Source organism: Scyliorhinus canicula, chromosome 15 (assembly GCF_902713615.1).
Source record: "Scyliorhinus canicula chromosome 15, sScyCan1.1, whole genome shotgun sequence".
Taxonomy (NCBI): Eukaryota; Metazoa; Chordata; class Chondrichthyes; order Carcharhiniformes; family Scyliorhinidae; genus Scyliorhinus; species Scyliorhinus canicula.
Window position 1 is genome coordinate 45,187,989 of NC_052160.1, and position 19,421 is coordinate 45,207,409.

The 19,421-nt window shown below is 44.3% G+C and overlaps 1 protein-coding gene across 2 annotated transcripts in view; it reads right to left on the reverse strand.

The window, feature by feature from the left end:
* Positions 1 to 19,421, reverse strand: part of LOC119979096 (protein outspread-like) — a 295,919-nt gene that overhangs the window by 5,188 nt on the left and 271,310 nt on the right. For both annotated transcript variants that reach the window (XM_038821092.1, XM_038821093.1), the window contains exons 22-23: positions 17,000 to 17,159; positions 14,056 to 14,141 (exon numbers count right to left, since the gene is read on the reverse strand). In XM_038821092.1, the coding sequence (XP_038677020.1) occupies positions 14,056 to 14,141; positions 17,000 to 17,159 (246 nt within the window). The remainder of the gene's footprint in view (positions 1 to 14,055; positions 14,142 to 16,999; positions 17,160 to 19,421) is intronic.

Genomic DNA, 19,421 nt, shown 5'->3' on the forward strand with positions numbered 1-19,421 from the left:
CAGTGACCCATCCGGGAATCGAACCTGGGACCCTGGAGCTGTGAAGCATTTATGCTAACCACCATGCTACCCTGCTGCCCCATAGAGATAGAGAAACCTAGAGATAGGGATAGAGAAAAAGGGGAAACAAGCTACAGCTACATGCAACCCTCCTCCCCATAACCCCCCATGTCCCACAATCAACCCTAGTCCCATAATCAACCCCCCCCCCCCCCAACAGCTAATGGTAATTAACTCTTTGCAGTTTGAGAGAAATAGCTGCCACCTCACGTAGAATCGCTCCACTGATCACCTAACAGTGTATTTGATTTTTTTTTCCAGGTATAAAAAGGTCAACCAACCAGGCCAAGGCACTAGGCGAAGCGGAAGCTTTCTATCCCAGCAGAACCTGCCTTTGATGGGAGTAGAGTGGATTGGATTGAAGATTGGCTGACTGACAAAAAGCAGAGTGTCGGGATAAATAGGTCCTTCTCTGGCTGGCGAAATGTAACTCATGCGGCGTCACAGGAGACAGTCTCGGACCTCGACTGTTTACAATCTATATAAATGATCTGCAAGCAGGGACAGAGTGTAATATATCAAATTCTCCGGATGATACTAAAATAGGTGGGAAATCAGGCAATGAAGAGGAAATAAAGATTTTACAGACGGATATAGGTAGGATAGTAGATTGGGCTAAATTTAGGCAGATAAAGTTTAATGTAGATATGTGAGGTTACGCATTTTGGCTGAAAAAATGGGCAAATTATTATCTAAATGAAAAGCAGATTCAAAATGTGACTGCGCAGAGGGATCTGGGTGTCTTTGTTCATGAATCGCAGACAGTCGGTATGCAGGTATAGCATGTAATTAAGGCAAACGGAGTATGAGCGTTTATTGCAAAAGGACTGGAGTTTAAAAGTAGAGAAGTGTTGCAATTGTATAGGGTGCTAGTGAAACCACATCTGGAGTATTGTGTCCAGTTTTGGTCTCCTTCTCGGAGGAAGGATGTGGTGGCTTTGGAGGCACTGCAGAGGAGGTTCACCAGATTGATTCCGGGGATGAAAGGGTTGACGTATGAGGAGAGATTAAACAGTTTGGGCTTATACTCGCTGGAGTTCAGAAGGATGAGAGGAGATCTGATAGTAAAAGGGATTGATAAAGTAAATGTCGACCAAATGTTCCCCCTTGTGAGACAATCTAGAACAAGAGGTCACAGTTATAGGTTGAGAGGTGACAGATTTAGAACTGAGATGAGGAGGAATTACTTCTCGCAGAGGGTGATGAATTTGTGGAACTTGCTGCCCCATAGTACAGTGGAATCTGAGTCATTAAATGGTTTCAAGAAGGAGATAGATATATTTTGGATTTTAAAAAACTAGTTAACGGTATATGGGGAACAGGCAGGGAGGTGGGTTTAAGACTAGGAAGAGATCAGCCATGATCTGATTGAGTGGTGGAACAGGCTTGAAGGGCTGAATTGCCTACTTCTGCTCCTAGTTCCTATAATTCCTATGTTCTAAAAGCAAAGGCGACAGCATCCATCTCCCCCCCCAGTCCGCACAGCACAGGCGAGTCCAATACCCCGAAAATGGCCATCAAGGGACAAGTCTCCAGATCGATGTTAAGAACCATTGACATGGTGCTAAAGAAGGAGACCCAAAAGCTTACCATCTTTGAACATGATCAGAACATGTGGGTATGATTGGCGAGCCAAAGGGAAAGAGTGCAAACCCCAGAAAGTGATGATGAATTTACACAGGCACCAGTGGAGCCACACAGCAGTTATTGCATAAAAGCCAACTGAGTTATAAGGAGCAGTAGAAGAACTTTGATTGTTAACAATAAGGTTCAGGGAAGATATTACTGAAAAATATGGAGTATCGATTGACAGAATTGCAGTAACATGTTCAGAAATGCCATTATCTCGAAAACCAGGGTATATAGAAGTTGCATAGATGAGAGAAGGTTCACCGTTTAGATTTAACTACTTTGGTGGTGTTTGAGTGAAATAGAGTGTCAATGGGGGCTGTGGAGTAGTGTGGAAAATTTCAAAAAGAATTTGTCAGGCAATTATGGATCATTAATTTTTAGAATCAGCTGTATTGATCGCAAGTCCTTCTCTGGTGCGGTGGGTGAGGGGGGGAATTTTTTTTTTCTTGCAGAGTGTGGCAGTCGGCGGGAACAAAAGGCATAGAAGCTACTGGCCCCAATAGTGGCTTCCTCCGTACTGCAAGCAGCATAGAAAGAAAAATCCACAATGTCACGCTGGTGGTCCCAGCAACTTGGGTTTTAAATCCTCCAGGGGCAATACCTGGCCGTGATCCTCTCCCCCTGAGCCAAGCACACACGCGATCTCCTCTGGTGGGTTCTGTTTACCAGATGTACTCCATTGGAGACCTGTCGTGATTCACATTGGCCTGCTCTCATGCCATTGTGAATGGACAATCTAACGGGGAGTGAGGGGGGGTATTATCAAGTGTAGAGACCTTATAATTACATTTAAATGCTTTCTAATGGGGGTCCTGTGTTCAATATTGGGATTCCCATTACATCGCGGGAAGGCACCAATTGCTACTGGCAATCCTGCAGGCGTAAATCACTTCTCGGGGATTCCACGGGATTTTCTGCTCTGGTCCCGTTCCACTCTTGAAACTGGGTGCGGAAAATCATGCCTCACCCCAACCACATATAACTATTTCTTGACCTCAGCCAAGAAGTGGAGAATAAAGGAGTGGATAAAGGAATTAAAAGTCCCAAAACAACTAGCAGTCACCAGTCACAAAGTAGCATTAACTAACTGCATGGGATCAATCCATAGCAAGACGCTATGATTCACATTGAGTAATGCATTCATTGCCCTAGATCATCTCTCACTACCTCCCAGTCACAATCTGATATTCTCCATGCAAGCAAACACAAGGCACTAAAATATTCCTACAATTTATCATTTGAAAATGCTTCTTCCATGCAACGGGCAACAGCAGAACATGAGACACGGTAGGACCTTCAAAGATAATAGGTGGTATTTAATGGAAAAATTTCTAAGTTCATTTGTTGTAGGTTTTTCAGAGATTTTCCGCCGGCGACTTCCCCACCACTATCAAATGACACTTAGTCACTTTTTTGGGCCCTGGGGAGCTTCCCGCCGGTTTCGCCCACACATTTTGAAAGGGTGCCCCGATCTCGAAGTGAACTTGTGGGTCCAGACCCCCACCCATAGGCAATGTCACAACCACACACATACGCACTACCCCATTCACCCCCCCATCCCCAAGTGAGGACACCCCACTACGGGGTCCCCCCTCTACAGGTCCTCCTGTCCATGACCTCCACCTGCCCCCCCCCAGCAAAGGCCCCTACTTACCTGCCATGCACCCCCCACCCTTCAAGCCCCCGCCTCCACCCTCCTATCCCTGACCCCATGGCCCCCTGACCCTTGGCAGTGCCACCCCTGCACTGCAACCCTGGCACCTTGGCAGTGCTCCTGCTGGCTTGGCAGCGACATCTGGGCACCTTGGCACTGCCACTGCCAAGGTGCCCACGATCCAGGGAGCCACCCTGCATTATCCCAGACCAGCTAGGGGTTTCCGATGTCCCGTGGGACACCCCCTCCACCCCCACCCCCGGATGTTATTCTGCCTGGTCCACATTTGTGGACTAGTACTGAACGGGGCCCAGCTGCTGCTCCCTAGGGAAGATGGTAGATCCCATGAGGCCGGTAGATCCCGGGCAAACGCACCCAAGTAGGTTTAAAACCTACTTAGGTTTGTGTCGTTTGGTCACACCCCTTTTGGGCGGGATTCTGGCTTCTTGCGGGACTTGGGTCGATCACGCGAGGCCTCTCCCAGCATGTACTAGCCGCATTGTGCTCTCGCTCGAGGGCAACACGGCCACAAAATCACGCCCAATGCATTCACCATCCTGATACCAAGACAACAGCAAACCTGGTATAAGTACCATTCGACTTTCCCAACTGACCTGCCCTATTTAAGACTGAGGGAGACGAAGCAAATAAAACAACTGCAGATATGGCAATTCTATGGAAAAACAGACTAGGCTTTCACATTAGACTAAAAAAATACACAAAAGCATTACTTTCAAACTGACAGTGTGATACCTTTGACGCATGGTCAATGTAATAAAGCACAACATATTGGTTATCTAACAAGGGTACAACCTACAATATATCATTTGGGTTTGGAACAGCAGAACATAGACCCTATTACTGTCAGTAATGGAAAGTCTGAGAGATTGGATTGAAAATCGCACCTGACAACACTGAGATAATATATCTGACACAGTAAACCTGGGTTCCAGACAGCAGTTGAAAGGAGGAAAATCAGCTGATCAAAGCAGTGTGATTGAGTAAAGTGCAACCTTGAGATTGAGGATGTTCATCCAGCTTTGACAGCAAGTCGAAGTGACAGGCAGCTCCAGAACTAAGGCTGAGGCAGTGTCACCAGTGATGGATAGTTCAGTTCATGAATAAACGCTCACTATCATCTGCTCAGAGCAACTAGGGATGGAAATAAGGGTGACCTTGCCCGCTTCATCCACAGCCAGAGATCAATTTTTTTAAAAACCTGGAAATGAGGAAACTAAGTAATAATGAATGATTGGCAATCTCTGGACTGGAAACTCCTCAGTGAGGCATCGAGACTTTGTAATGAACAAAGTAGACTCTGAAATGCAGCACCTTTGGCTGGGAGTTCAGTCCCATACTGAACTGAAAGGGCAGCTGCTCCACCACTCATTAAGATCATAGGTGAACTTATACCTCAATTCTACCTTCTTGCATTATCACATATTCCTTGATTCCCTCAGTATCCACATATCTATTAATCCCCGTCTTGAATATATTCAACAACAGAATCCACAGATCTCTGGAAGAGAATTGCAAAGATTCACAATCCTTTAGAGTGAAGAATTTCTCATCTCAGTACTAAATGACTGACCTCTGATTCTGTGACCTCTAGTTCTAGAATTCCCAGCTAGAGAAACATCCACCCTGCATCAACCCTATGGAGCCCTTTAAGAATTTTATCGGTTTCAATGAGATCACCTCTCATTCCCCTCAACTTTAGGGAATATAGCCCTAGTCTACTGAACCTCTAAACAGGACAACCACCTGACACCAATAATCAGTCAGGTGAACCTTTGATGAGCTCAAATGATCAGCTCCCAAGATTTTATACAGTGCTCCAAATAAGGTCTCACCAAGGCTTTATCTAAAGATATTGTCTTAGACCAATGCACCTTTGGCCACTCTCAATCTGTCTATATCTCTTTGTATCCACCTCACAAATTATTTTCCAACCTAACCCAAGGTTTGTTCTTGAGAAGATAAAGTTGAGAGGAGATTTAAGAAGAGGTTTTCAGATAGATCCAGAAAGAATAAATAGAGAACGTTCCCAATGACAGAAAGGTTGAGAACCAGAATACACAGATATAAAGTGATTGACAAAAGAACCAAAGACAACATGAGGAAGAACCTTTTTTACATCGTGAGTGGTTACAATCTGGAATGCACTGCCTGAAAGGGTGGTGATTCAATCGTGGCTTTCAAAAGGGAAGTGAATAGAATCATCGAAAAGGTGTGGTGCAAAAAGAGGCTATTCAGCCCACTGTGTATGCGCTGGCCAGAAAAATGAAGAAAAAACTATCCTATCATTTTAGTCCCATTTTCCAGCAGATGGTTTTATAGCCTTACAGGTTACAGCATTTCAGATGCAGATACAAGTAACTTTTAAATGAATTGAGCGTTTCAGCCTCAACCACCAACTTGGGCAGTAAAGTCTAGATGCCCACCACACTGGGTAAAAACAGATTTCCTGGGATGATGTCAGGATTCAGAAAGTGATGCAGGGCAAGAGCAAGCAGCTGATTGGGTCATTTAATCTTTCCAGTCATTTAATCCTTCCACCAATTACCTTAAATCGATGGCCCCTCAATCTTTTGCACCTCAATTAGATCACACTTTAGCTTCCTCTAATTTGAAGAAAACAGCTCAAGGCTAGCCAATCTCTCATTGCTGCAATTTTTAAGCCCTGGCAGCATCCTTGTAAATCTCCTCTGCACTCTCTCCAGAGCAATTATGTCCTTCCTGTAATGTGACGAAATTGTACACAAAACTCCAGCTGTGGTCTAACCAGTGTTTGAGATAGTTCCAACATTAAATCCCTGCTTATGTATTCAGTACCTCACCCAATAAAGGAAAGCATTCCATATGCTTTCTTGACCACCTTGTCCACCTGCCCAGTGACCTTCCAGGACCTGCGGGCACGTATTCCTGGTCTTTCACTTCCTCAACCCATTCTAGTATCTTTCAGAAATCCAGCATCCGCAGTAATTTGCTTTTATCCTCCTAATATCTTCCCGTTTATTAAATATTCTCTTGCTTTGTCTGCCCTCCTCAAATGCATTATGTCACACTTGTCCAGATTGAATTCTATTTGCCACTTATCTGCCCACTCAACAAAACCATTGATATCATCCTGGAGTTGGCAGCTATCCTCTTCACTATCAACTACATGGCTAATTTGTGTGTCATCAGCAAATTTCCCAATCATGTCATCCACATTTAAAAAAAATATATTTAGAGTGCCCGATTATTTTTTTTCCAATTAAGGGGCCAATTAGTGTGGCCAATCCACCTAACCTGACATCTTTGGGTTGTGGGGGTGAAACCCACGCAGACATGGGGAGAATGTGCAAACTCCACACGGACAGTGACCCAGGGCCAGGATTCGAACCCGGGTTCTCAGCACCGCAGTCCCAGTGCTAACCACTGCGCCGCCCCGGTCATGCACACTTAAATCTAAATCATTAATTATACAAAAACAGCAAGGGCCCCAACACGGAGCCCTTTGGAACACCACTGGACACTTCTCCATCCAAAAATAATTAATAAGTACCTGAAGGAAAACAAAATTGCAGGGCTACAGGAAAAGGGTTGGGGAGTGCAAGTTAAATACTTATTGTAGATGTGGCACAGACATAATGGGCAAAATGGCCTCCTTCTGTGCTGTAACCATTCTATGTGATTCTAACTTTGTATTAATAGCAAAATTGGATGCATTAAATTTGGTTGCCCCCCCCCCCCCACCATTAAATTGATTATTGATTATAAAAAGAGGTCCTATGATGATTTTCCAAGTGTTCTGTGACCGTGACCCTAATTATACATGCAAAGAGAACCGGAGGCCAGAGAAAGAGCATACCTGGTGGGAGCAGCTGATCGGAGCAGCGCAGCAAACCTTCACTGAATACAGAGGTGGAGCTCCTGGGGTGATGTCAGGAGCTCAAAGTGACGCAGGGTAAGAGAAAGCAACTGATTGGGTCAGTGGGGACTGATGGGGGCCAGGGCAGGAGAGCTGGGGCATAAGTTTCAGTAGCCCTACAGTACAGAGTGAACATGTCTGTGTGGTATCACTGGTAGATGAGTCTCTTTTCTACTTTTCTGACTTGGAAGTGAAGGCCATGTGGGGAAACACAACTTGCTGGAAGGTTATTGGTATAAATAAAAACAAATGGAACTTCTAAATTAAATAAATTATAATGAAATAAAATAGGGATGCAGGGCCAGGCGATGTGTTGTAGCTGCAATATGTGGGACCTGGTGGGCCCCATTGTGGTTTATAGCAACCACGTCTGTCACAAACGTTTGTTGCTCGAGGAACTTCGACTCAGTGTTAGTGAGCTGGAGTCTGAGCTTTGGACATTGCGACACATCATGGAGGGCAGAGTTACTTGCATAGTGTTTCAGGAGGCAGTCATACCCCTTAGATTAACTGCCTTAAATTCTGTCAATGGTCAGGGACAGGACTGTGTGACGTCAAGTGAGGCAGGTAGCAGGATCCAAGGGATAGCACTCCAGTAGCCTCAGTCCTTGTCCTTGTCCAACAGAGTCTTGCTCCTTGTGTGGACGAGAGAGGGGACTGTAGTGAGGATGAGCAAACTGATCATGGCGCCATGGTTCAGGGAGCAGTTCAAGTAGGGGGAGTAAAGACAAATGTAGTCGTAGTTGGGAATAGTATAGTCAGGGGAATAGACACTATTCTTTGTGGCCAAGATAGAAAATCTCGAAGGCTGTGTTGCCTGCCTGGTGCCAGGGTTTGCGAAATCTGCTCTGGACTGGATAGAAACGTGTGGTGGGAGGGGGAGGATTCAATGATCATGGTCCATTTAGGCACCAACAACATAGGTATAACAAGGAAGGAGGCTCTACATAGGCAGTTTGTGGAGATAGGTACTAAATTAAAGAACAGAACCTCCGAGGTTATAATCTCTGGATTATTACGTCAGCCACGTGCAAATTGGCAAATGGAACATAGAATTAGAGAGATGAATACGTAGCTCAAAGACTGGTGTGGGAGAAGTAGCTTTTGGTTTGAGACATTGGTATCAGTACTGGGGAAAGTAGGGGCCCCACCATTGGGACGGCCTACACCTGAACCATGCTGGGACCAGTGTTCTTATGGACCATGTAACTAGGGAAGGAGAGAGGGCTTTAAACTAAAAAGAGTGGGGGTGAGGGTTCAGTTGCTTGGAAAATTAGGAAGTTAAAGGAAGGAGTGCAGGTTAGTGATCAGTCTGAGTGTTAACAGAAAACAACAGGTAGGGACAGATCATATGAACATTATATTGCACCAAGGACTGAGACAAGAGTTCTAACTAGCAGGGGGGTGGGTTCCAAGAATGGAAGGTTTAAAAAATCAGGGTGAGCGGTGGCACAGGATACTGAGGGGGACTCGACTGTCACTAGTCTGACTAGCCCGGGGCAGGAAATGAAATAAAAATATGCAACATAGAGCAAATCCAGAGTTGTAAACAACTGTAAAAAAACAAAACTAAATGTTCTTTATTTGAATGCATGAAGCATTTGCAACAAGACTGCTGAATTGATAGCACATATTACAATATATGTGTATACTGTATTAGCTATTACAGAAACATGATTGCAGGGTGACCAGGACTGTGTGCTCAACATTCCAGGGTATGCAATGATCCAAAAGAACAGGCCAAGAGGAAAGAAGGTTGTTGAAGCGTTGTTAATCAAGGAAGGTTTCAGAGCAGCGCTGAGTCTTGATATAAAGGCAGTGGAACATGATGTAGAATCTGGGTTGAAATCATGAAAGTAAGGGAAGGAAGACAAGGGTGGGAGTAGTCTATGGACCCTCAAAATGTGACCTCTCAAGAGGTCATAGCATAAATGGGAAATATCAAGAGCATGTTTGAAGGGAACTGCAATTATTTTAGGAGATTTTAATCTGCATAGCATAGAAGAAGAATTTTTGGAGTGCATCAGGGATTGCTTTTTAGAGCAGTACATTGTGGAACCTACCTGGGAATTGGCTATTTTTGATTGGATTTTGTGTAATGAAGAAGGGTTAATAAAGGATCTTACCCTACGGAGTAGTGACCCCAATATGATCGAATTCCATACAGTTTGAGCATGAACAGTCCATAACCAGAGTCTTCAACTTAAATAAGGGCAATTATAATGGTATGAGGGGGGAGTTGTCTCAGGTGAACTGGGTAAACAAGTTAAGATGCAGGTCAGTAGAAGAGCAGTGGCAGACCTAGAATACAAGAGCAGGGATGTACTGCTGAGGCTGTATAAGGCTCTGGTCAGACCCCATTTGAAATATTGTGAGCAGCCAGTTTTGGGCCCCATATCCAAGGAAGGATGTGCTGGCCTTGGAAAGGATTCAGAGGAGGTTCACAAGAATGATTCGGGAATGAAGGGCTTGTCATATGGTGAGCGGTTGAGAACTCTGGGACTGTATTTGATGTATTAGAAGGTTATGGGGGGATCTCATTGAAACATACAGAATACCAAGAAGCCTAGATAGAGTGGATGTAAAGAAGATGTTTCCACTAGTAGGAGAGACTGGAACCCAAGGGCACAGCCTCAGACTGAAGAGACGATCCTTTAAAATTGAGTTGAGGAGGAATTTCTTCAGCCAGAGGGTGGTGAATCTGTGGAACTCATTGTCGCAAAAAGTCAAGTCATTGAGTGTCTTTATGACAGAGATAGATAGGTTGATTAACAAGGGGTCAGATGTTACGGGGAGAAAACAGGTGAATAGGGATAAGAAACATATCCGCCATGATTGAATATCAGAGCAGAGAGGATGAGCCGAATGGCCTAATTTTGCTCCTATATCTTATGGTTTTATATTCAAACAGCTGGTTCATAATGCTCAGCAGAGGTTTATCTCAATTACAAAGAGGGATTTCATGAGAGAGGGGCAAAATCCATGGTTAACAAAAGAGGTCAAGGATACTGTGAAATTGAGAAGCAGGATAGACAAAGTGGCAAAAGATCGTGGTAGACCAGAGGACTGGGATGTTTTTCGGATTCAGCAGCAAGACTAAATAAGAAGGGACAAAATAAATTTTGAGAGAAAACTTGCATACAGTGTAAACAAACAGTAAGAGTTTCTATGGATATATAAAAAGGAAGTAGGCAGCTAAGGTAAATTTGGGACTTTTACTGAACGCAGCTGGTGAATTAATACCAGCAAGCAAAGAAATGGCAGATATGCTAAATACATTTTTTGCACCAGTCTTCACCGTGGAAGACATTGCAAATATCTCTGAGATATCAGATCATGCTGATTACAAATAACATGGTAGAACTTAGAAAAATCCCAATTACAAAGAACATAAGAACATAACATACAGTGCAGAAGGAGGCCATTCGGCCCATTGAGTCTGCACCGACCCACTTAAGTCATCACTTCCACCCTATCCCCTTAACCCAATAACCCCATCTAACTTGTTTGGTCAGTAAGGGCAATTTATCATGGCCAATCCACCTAACCTGCATGTCTTTGGACTGTGGGAGGAAACCAGAGCACCCTGAGGAAACCCACGTACACACGGGTGAACGTGCAGACTCCGCACAGACAGTGACCCAGCCAGGAATCGAACCTGGGACCCTGGCGCTGTGAAGCTGTTAAACCTAAGGCACAGATACAAACATCCGAGGTCAACCAAGAACTGGCTGACTCTAACACTCAGATAAGACGCGTTCGTCATGAGACCAGAGGAGTCTAAATATATACAATAAGCTAAAAAAACTGTCTCTTCCTGCACGTAAACAAATTTGTCCCTTTCTTAAAACAAAGACAAGATAATGATATGAAACTCCATTCCCCTAAAGGTCAGCAAGGTGACGCCATTGTAACGATTATTACTTATGTTTTACTTTCGATCAAATTTCTATCCAAGTTGTATTCATGTTATCTTGATCCTATAATGTATAAGAATCGCCTTCTTTTTCTGTAATACCGCAGACTTGGGACGGACTCAGCAGTTTGTAATTGACTGCTTTCCGACTCCAAATCTCAGCCATACTGCTAGCAGTCAGTTCTAATTAGTGAATAAAGTTCAGTATTGCTTACCTAATGAATGCTGTTTGATTTTCTCTATCACAGTCAAGACGCGGGGAAAATATAAAATACAACATTAGTGGGTGGGATTCTTCGTTGCCTGACGCTGATATCGTAATCGGCGATCGGGCGGATAATCCCTTCTGACGCCCAAATCAGGGGCGGAGCCGTATTGATGCCGGTTTTCTAGTCTCTGCTCCCTCTGAAATGGAGTCACCACGTCGCATGCCGTTGGAACGGCGTTGGTGCGTCATTGGAAGGCACTCGCCCAAAGCTTCGCCTCCAATAGCCTGTGTTCCTGACCGCGCAGTTGATATATGGTCTGAGAGGTCGGGAACCCAGCATGGCAGCCGCGGAGTGTGTCCAGCACCTCCACAGTTGGCTGGGAGCCATGCTGCTGGCCAGCGGAGGCTTCCACAAGGGCTGTGGGGATTGGTGGGAGATGGCCAGCGGCTGTCCTGTGGCGCAGTATTTGGCAGGTCGTGTCTGTGCACGGCCGACGCCATGTTGGACGGCGCGACCACTGTCATTGTGCACATGCGCGGCCATGGACCCGGGCATTCTCCAGCCACTTTTGGCATGGGAGCTGGGAGTTTTACCCAGCGCGGCTGCTAGCCCCTCTCCAGTCCCAGGATCGGTGAGGGTTCGGCGCCGATTTTGGCGTCATAAATTGCCACAGTTCCAACACTGGCATCGGCACGTAGCTGCAAAATCGGAGAAGCCAGCCCAGTGTATTTAGATTTCCAAAAGGTATTTGGCAAGGTGCCGCTTAAGAGGCTGGTGCATAAAATAAACACCCATAGAATTGGAGGAAGCGTGTTAGCATGGATTGAAAACTGGCTGTCACATAGAAAATAGAGAGTTGGAATAAATGGGTCTTTTTTAGAGTGGAAAGATGTATCTACTGGAGTATTGCAGGGATTAGTTCTTGACCTGCAATTGTTCACTATTTACATTAATGACCTGGAGGAAGGAACAGAGTGTAAGATTTCTAAATTTGCCAATGATACGGAAATAGGTGGAAGGGCATGTTGTGATGAGGATATTGTCATTCTGCAACGGGTTATAAATAGATTGGGTGACTGGGTGAAAACCTGGCAAATGGAGTTTAATGTGGGGATGTGGGAGATCATGCACTTCGGTAGGCGGAATCAAAAGGCAGATTATCTAAATGGAGAGAGACTAAATGCAGGTGAGTGAAGTACAGAGGAAATGAGGTGTTCTAATGCACGAATCACAAAAAGCTAGCAGGCAGGCCCAACAAGTAGTTAAGGCAAACGGTATTTTGACCTTTATTGTAAAGGGGTTGGAGTTTAAACAGGGAGGTTTTGTTGCAATTGCACAGGGTGTTGGTGAGGCCTCACCTGGAATACTGTGTACAGTTTTGGTCCCCTTACTTAAAAAAGGATATAGTAACATTGGAGGCAGTCCGAAGGAGATTCACCAGTCTAATTCCTGGGATGAGAAGAGAATGTTGTCCTATCAAGAGAGACTAAGTAGTCTGGGTCTATATTCCTTGGAGTTCAGAGTGACCTTATTCAAACATATAAGATCCTGAGTGGGCTTGACAGTGTAGATGGTGAGATGTTTTCACAAGTGAGAATCTCAAACAAGGGGACATAGCTACAAGATAAGGGGCTGGTCATTTAAAACTAAGATGCATCGAAATTTAATCTCGCAGAGTGATGAGCCTCTGTAATTCTCTGCCCTGGACAGGGCGGAGGCTGGATCATTAGAAGTATTTAAAGTGGAGGTGAATAAATATTTGATAGGCCGAGGAATAGAGGACTATGGGGAAATGGCACAGAAAAGGAGCAGCCATGATCATATTGAATGGTGGAGCAGGCATGAAGGGCCTGGTGGCCTACTCCTGCTTCTATTTCTTGGGTATAGAATCGAGCATTTCCCTACTACTTGTCACGCTAACTGGTCACATAGTTCCCCATTTTCGTTCTCCCTTCTTGAACAGTGGAGTCACATTTGAGACCTTCCAATCCACTCGAACCATTCTAATATCTACAGAATTGTGGATTATCAAAACCAACGTATCCGACATCTCTTAAGACCCTAATTAATCCCTTTAATTTCTCCAGTGCAATTTCTTTACTAATACTAATTTGAAGTTCCTCATTCCAGCTAAACCCCTGGTTCTGCACTATTTCCATTTTTTTAACCAAGAAGCCTAATACAAATTTTAATTGAGCTCCTGAGTGAAACCCACTAATGCAGCTGGCATCAAATAACATAGGACACGATTTACCGAGCACCCCGCCGCGTGATTTCTGGCAGCAGACGCAGCCCACCAGTTGTCAACAAAATTATCCGTTGGCAGCAACCTTTCTACGCCAGGAAACCCCTGTGCGGGCTTGGGATCAGAATTTCCCGCCGCCGTGAATAGGTGGTAAATCCCACCCATAATGTTTATTCCAATATTTTAGACACAGCTCTGCTCATCTTAACTGGGCTTGCACACAATATTCATCATAAAGAGAAGACCATTTGTCAATAGTTTAGTTTGTTTCTCTCCCTAGCAACTCAACCCATTTCCCACCATTTTGGGTGTTGCTTGCTGATTGGAAATTAATTACTTGAATTTCCAGAGTCAAACGGAGCGATGAGAGCATGCAAAGCTGTAAAAGTCAGATCAAAAAATGTAGAGGTGCTCAATACTCACCTTCGACCTCAGGGTCCTCACAGGCCTGCGAATGTTTGGTTTGTCATTCTTCAAAAAATCTGGGACACTTTTTGATTTCATGATATCTGGCAGTAGAATAAGTGGACACATTAGTTAATGATCTCATAAAACATTTAAATTGTAGTAATGCTGGAAAAAATAATTTTAGAGGGCAACAGGTCTGCCGAACTGAAGTACACTGCATGTTCCAGACTAGAACAAAAACATTAGCTGAGAACCGTGCTCAGCAGCATAGCTAAATACTCAGAAGGCAGCTGATGAATAAATATAACCTACTAACCTGGGGTTACGCACACACTCCATTCCTTGCACCAGCTGGTATTTGCAATACCAAACTGCAATAATTTGTGATAACTGTGCAGCGTGGAGAAGAATATGGGAAAGAGGAAGGAGTAGGCCATTCTGTCCATCAAGCATGCTCTGCCATTTTTGGTAACCATGGCAGCTTCTTCACAGAATTGCTACAGTGTAGAAGTAGGCCATTCAGCTCCCCGAGTGGACATTTCACCTAGTGCCATTCTCCTGCCTTCTTCCCATATCCCTACAGATTGGTTATTTTCAAAAATCATGTTCTTCCCACTTGAATGCTTCAAATTGACCCTGCCTCCACCACACTCTGGCATTGAATTCCGGATGGTAACCACTTGCTGTGTAAAAAAGCTTTTTCTCATATTGCTGGTTTATTTTGCCAATTATTTTATATCTATGCCCTCTCAATCTTGATCCTTTCATCAGTGAAATAGTTTCCCCTATCTGCTCAGTCCAGGTTCCTCATGATTTTTAATACTTTTATCATATCTCCTCTCAGCCTTATTCTTTTTCCCCCCCCCAAGGAGAACAGTCCCAAGACTTCTAATCTGTCTTCATAACTAAAGTTCTCTTTCCCTGAAACCATTCCTGTGATCTTTTCTGCACTCTTGTCAATGCCTTCACATCCTTCCTAAACTGTGTATCCAGAATTGTACGCAATATTTCAGCTGAGGTCTAACTAGTGTTTTATACAAGTTCAACACAACCTCCTTGCTCTTCTACATAGCACAGTCATTAGTACTGTTGCTTCACAGCGCCAGGGACCCTGGTTCGATTACTAGCTTGGGTCACTGTCTGTGCGGAGTCTGCTCGTTCTCCCCGTGTCTGCATGGCTTCCTCCGGGTGCTCCAGTTTCCTCCCACAAGCCCCGAAAGACATACTTGTTAGGTGAATTGGACATCCTGAATTCTCCCTTAGAGAACCCTGTACCCAAACAGGCACTGGAATGTGGCGACTAAGAGATTTTCATTGCAATATTAATGTAAGCCTACTTGTGACACTAATAAAGATAATTATTATTTATAAAGCCTAGGATACTGTATGCTTCATTAAATGCTCTCTCAACCTGTCCTGTCACCTTTAATGAATTCTGCATATATACACCCAAGTCCCTCTGCTCTTGCGACCCCTTTAGAGTAGTACCTTTAATATTATACAGTCTCTCCAACCAAAATGTATCATCTTATATTGAACATCCGTCCATTCTACCGACCTGTCTATGTCCTTTTGAAGTTCTACACTGTCCTCTTCACAGTTTACAATGCTTGCAAATTTTGTATTGTCCATAATTTTGAAATTGATCCCCGTAAGCCAAAGTCTAGATCATTAATAAATATCAGGAAAAGCAAGGGTTTAAACCAATCCCTGGTGAACTCCACTACCAACCTTCCTCCAGTCTCAAAAATGCCCATTAACTATTACTCTGTGTTCCTCATCACTCAAGTCAATTTTGTATTCGTGTTTCTACTGTCCCTTTTATTTTATGAACTATAACGCTTCTCAAAATGTCTTTTGGAAGTACATGTACATCACATCAACAGTATTTCCCTGATCAACCCTCTCTGAAAATCTCCAGCAGGTTAGTTACACATGATTCGGGCTCCCCTTAATTAGTCTGCATTTGTCCACGTGACTTTTATTCTGTCCTGAAATACAGTTTCTAGTCGTTTCCCACCACTTAAGTTAAATTGACTACTCAAGGGTTACTCGGCTTATCCTTCCACCTTTTTTGAACAGGGATATAAATTTAGCAATTCTGCAGTGCTCTGGCACCATCCAAGTCTAAGACTGAAAACTTATGGTCAGTGCCGTTGCAATTTTCACTCTTAACTCCCTCCATATTCTTAGATGCACCTCATCAGCTCCCAGTGCCTTGTCAAATATAAGTATAGACAGCCTATCTAATATTTCCTCCTTGCTAATTGTAAATCCTTCTCGTGTCTGAATTACCTCCTCTTCACCACAGTTTGGATAACACCTTCTTTCTTGGTGTATTAATTTAATACTTCAGCCAGGCCCACGCCTGCATATGTAAATCTTCTTTTTGGCCTCTAATCGGCCCTACTCTTCCTTTTATCAGCTTTTACTATTTATATGTCGTATAGAAGGCATTGGAATTCCCTTTTATGTTAGCTGCCAGTCTCTTTTCATACTCCCTCCTTGCTTCTCTTATTTGCTTTTTCACTTCCCCTCTGAACCTCTGTATTCAGCCTGATTCTCAATTGTATTTTCTACCGTACACCCAACATAAGCACACTTTTTCTTCTTTATCTTAATTTCCACCTGCTGTGTCATCCAGGGAGCTCTGAATTTGTTTGCGCTACCGTTTGCCTTTAGAGGGAATATACCATGACTGTGCCCAAACCACCTTTCTTTGAAGGTAGCCCATTATTTAGCTACTTTTTCTCCTGCCAAAAAATTCTTCTCTGATGAACCTAATTCCCTGCCCTTCATAACATTTACTTTCAAAAGTATCTTGTCACTCTTCAGGGGAGTGAGTATACATTCACCAAAGAAAGGAACAGGCTGCCCAACTGATGTATATGTTTTTACAAATTACACCTTTCTGAATTTTAACATAAAGGGAGCTCATACATGTTCTCCACATCTTTACCGTAGCTAGTAACACAGCAGTCTATTGTCTTCTCTCCCAGTGCTTCTGTGGCAGTTTTTAGTTGTTCTTTCAGCCGGTTGACATCACAGTCAGCCTTTGCTCGAACGATGCTCAGCTCGGTGTAGATGCCCTTATACTTATCTGTAGCGTACTTTTTGTCCTTACAAAATAAGCATAACATACGTTAATTAAACTGACATTACAGCATGCACATTGAGAAAATTCTGCACGATGCCTTCTAAAGGAAAAATCAAACTTTATAAAGAATTAAATCATCAATGTACATTTGGTTTTGATTTTATAGAGAATTATTCAAAAAGTGACAACTGATAATGTCATAGGAAACTCAGAGTCAGAGGGTGTTGGATTAACATCAGCAGAAAGAAAGCCAGTAACATATGGGATTGAAGAAATTGCTGACCTCTGGCAGGGCTAGGGAACTGGATTGATATCAATAGAAATACAGTATGGAACACAGGATTCTCCTTAGCAGGAATTAGGAGATTTAATCACCGGTCGTCATGCCCACAAACAATTTTTAGCACAAGCGGAAACCAGGCAACCCTTACTGCCCTTGCTGAATTTAGATCCCACTTCACGCACATTTCACACAGTCGCATGCTATTTATATTCAATGGATCAACCACTATAATTTTGAATGCTGTAACTAATTTATCATCAATCACCACTTGTAGCATGCAGATAGCTACATGTGAAAAAGTGTCTTCTGTCTCCATGTTTAAGATCATAAACCTGCCTTTGATTTTTTTTTAACCTCATCAATTCAATTAATCATTCTGAACATTTCAAATATCCTGTCAGTCTTTACCCAGAGAAAACAACACTGGTTTCTTCAACATTTCTTAGACCCTTGAAGGTCTGACAATTTGTTCACTACAGAAGTTAATTAGGGTATTGTCCTGGGCTCCACTATCTTCAGCTGCTTAATCGTCGATTTTCCAAGGGCAGCATGGTGGTGCCGTGGTTAGCACTGTTGCCTCAGCGCAGAGGACCCAGGTTCGATCCCGGCCCTGGGTCACTGTCCATGTGGAGTTTTCACATTCTCCTCATGTCTGGTGCAGGTGGCGCGAGATTGGGGGGGGGGTGAATCCATAGGTACAATTTTACTAGTTTGGTGGGGAGGGTGAAAGTGGATTTGGCAAGGTGGAATAGGCTCTGCCTGTCACTGGCAGGTTGGGTGCAGGCGATTAAAATGAATGTGCTGCTGTGGTTTTTGTTTTTATTTCAGTGCCTGCTCTCTTTTTGCCAAAGGCTTTTTTTAAGGAAGTGGATAAGTTATCACCTCATTTACTTTGGTGGTGGTGGTGGTGGTGGTGGTGGTGGTGGTGGTGGTGGTGGGGGGGGGGGTGGGGGGGGGGGGGGGGGGAGAGAGAGAGAGAGAGAGAGAAGGGAGGGAGAGAGAGAGAGAGAGATGAAAGGTAGCTAGCATTAGGAAAGTGGTTCTGCAGGGAAGCTGGCAGACAGGGCGGGTCGGTCCTCCCGAATTTATTATATTACTATTGGGTGGCGAATTCAAAAACATGATTAGATGGGTTGGAGGGGAGGAGTTCTAGTGCTTTAGAATGGAGGAGGGTCTGTGCAGGGAGGTCAGGGTTGAGGGCGAGGGCAACAGCGCCACTCCCAGTGGCCTCAGGTAAATCTCTGGGAGTCCGGTGATGGTGGTCGCAATGCTGACGATTAGGAGGCAGTTGAGGCAGCAGGGTCAGGGGAGATGCCAATTAAGGGGAACCATAGGTTTGAGCCAGGGAAGCTGGATGGGAGGTTTTGGAGATGGGAGGAGGCGGGGTCAGGGTATTAAGACTTGTGTTCCTGGGGGGACATTTTGCGAGGTTGGAAGAGTTGAGAGAGAAATATGGACTGGGGCAAGGGGAAGGATTTAGGTTTCTGCAGCTCCGGGACTTTGCTCGGAAGGAGGTTCAGAGCTTCCTGATAGCGCCGGCCCCCTCATTGTTGAAAGATGTATTGATGGCAGGGGTAAAAGCAAATTACTGCGGAGCTGGAATCTGAAACCAAAAAGAGCTTTGACAAAGTGTCACCTGGACTCGAAACGTTAGCTCTTTTCTCTTCCTGCAGATGCTGCCAGACCTGCTGAGATTTTCCAGCATTTTCTCCTTGACGCCAGGGGGAATGGGGAAGACGGGTGATGTTTTGGGGGAGGTTGGGGAGTCCATGGAGGGGATCAAAGCCAAGTGAGAGGAAGAGTTGGGGGAGGTTAGGGAAGACGGTTTGTGGCGTGAGGTGATCTGGAAGGTAAATGCCTCAACCTCGTGAGCGAGATTGGGGCTGATACAACTGGGTTCACCTCACAAGGGCGAGGATGAGCCGACTCTTTGAGGGAGTGGACAGTATGTGAGCGATGTGGGAGAAGTCCCGCAAACCACGTACATATGTTTTGGTTCTG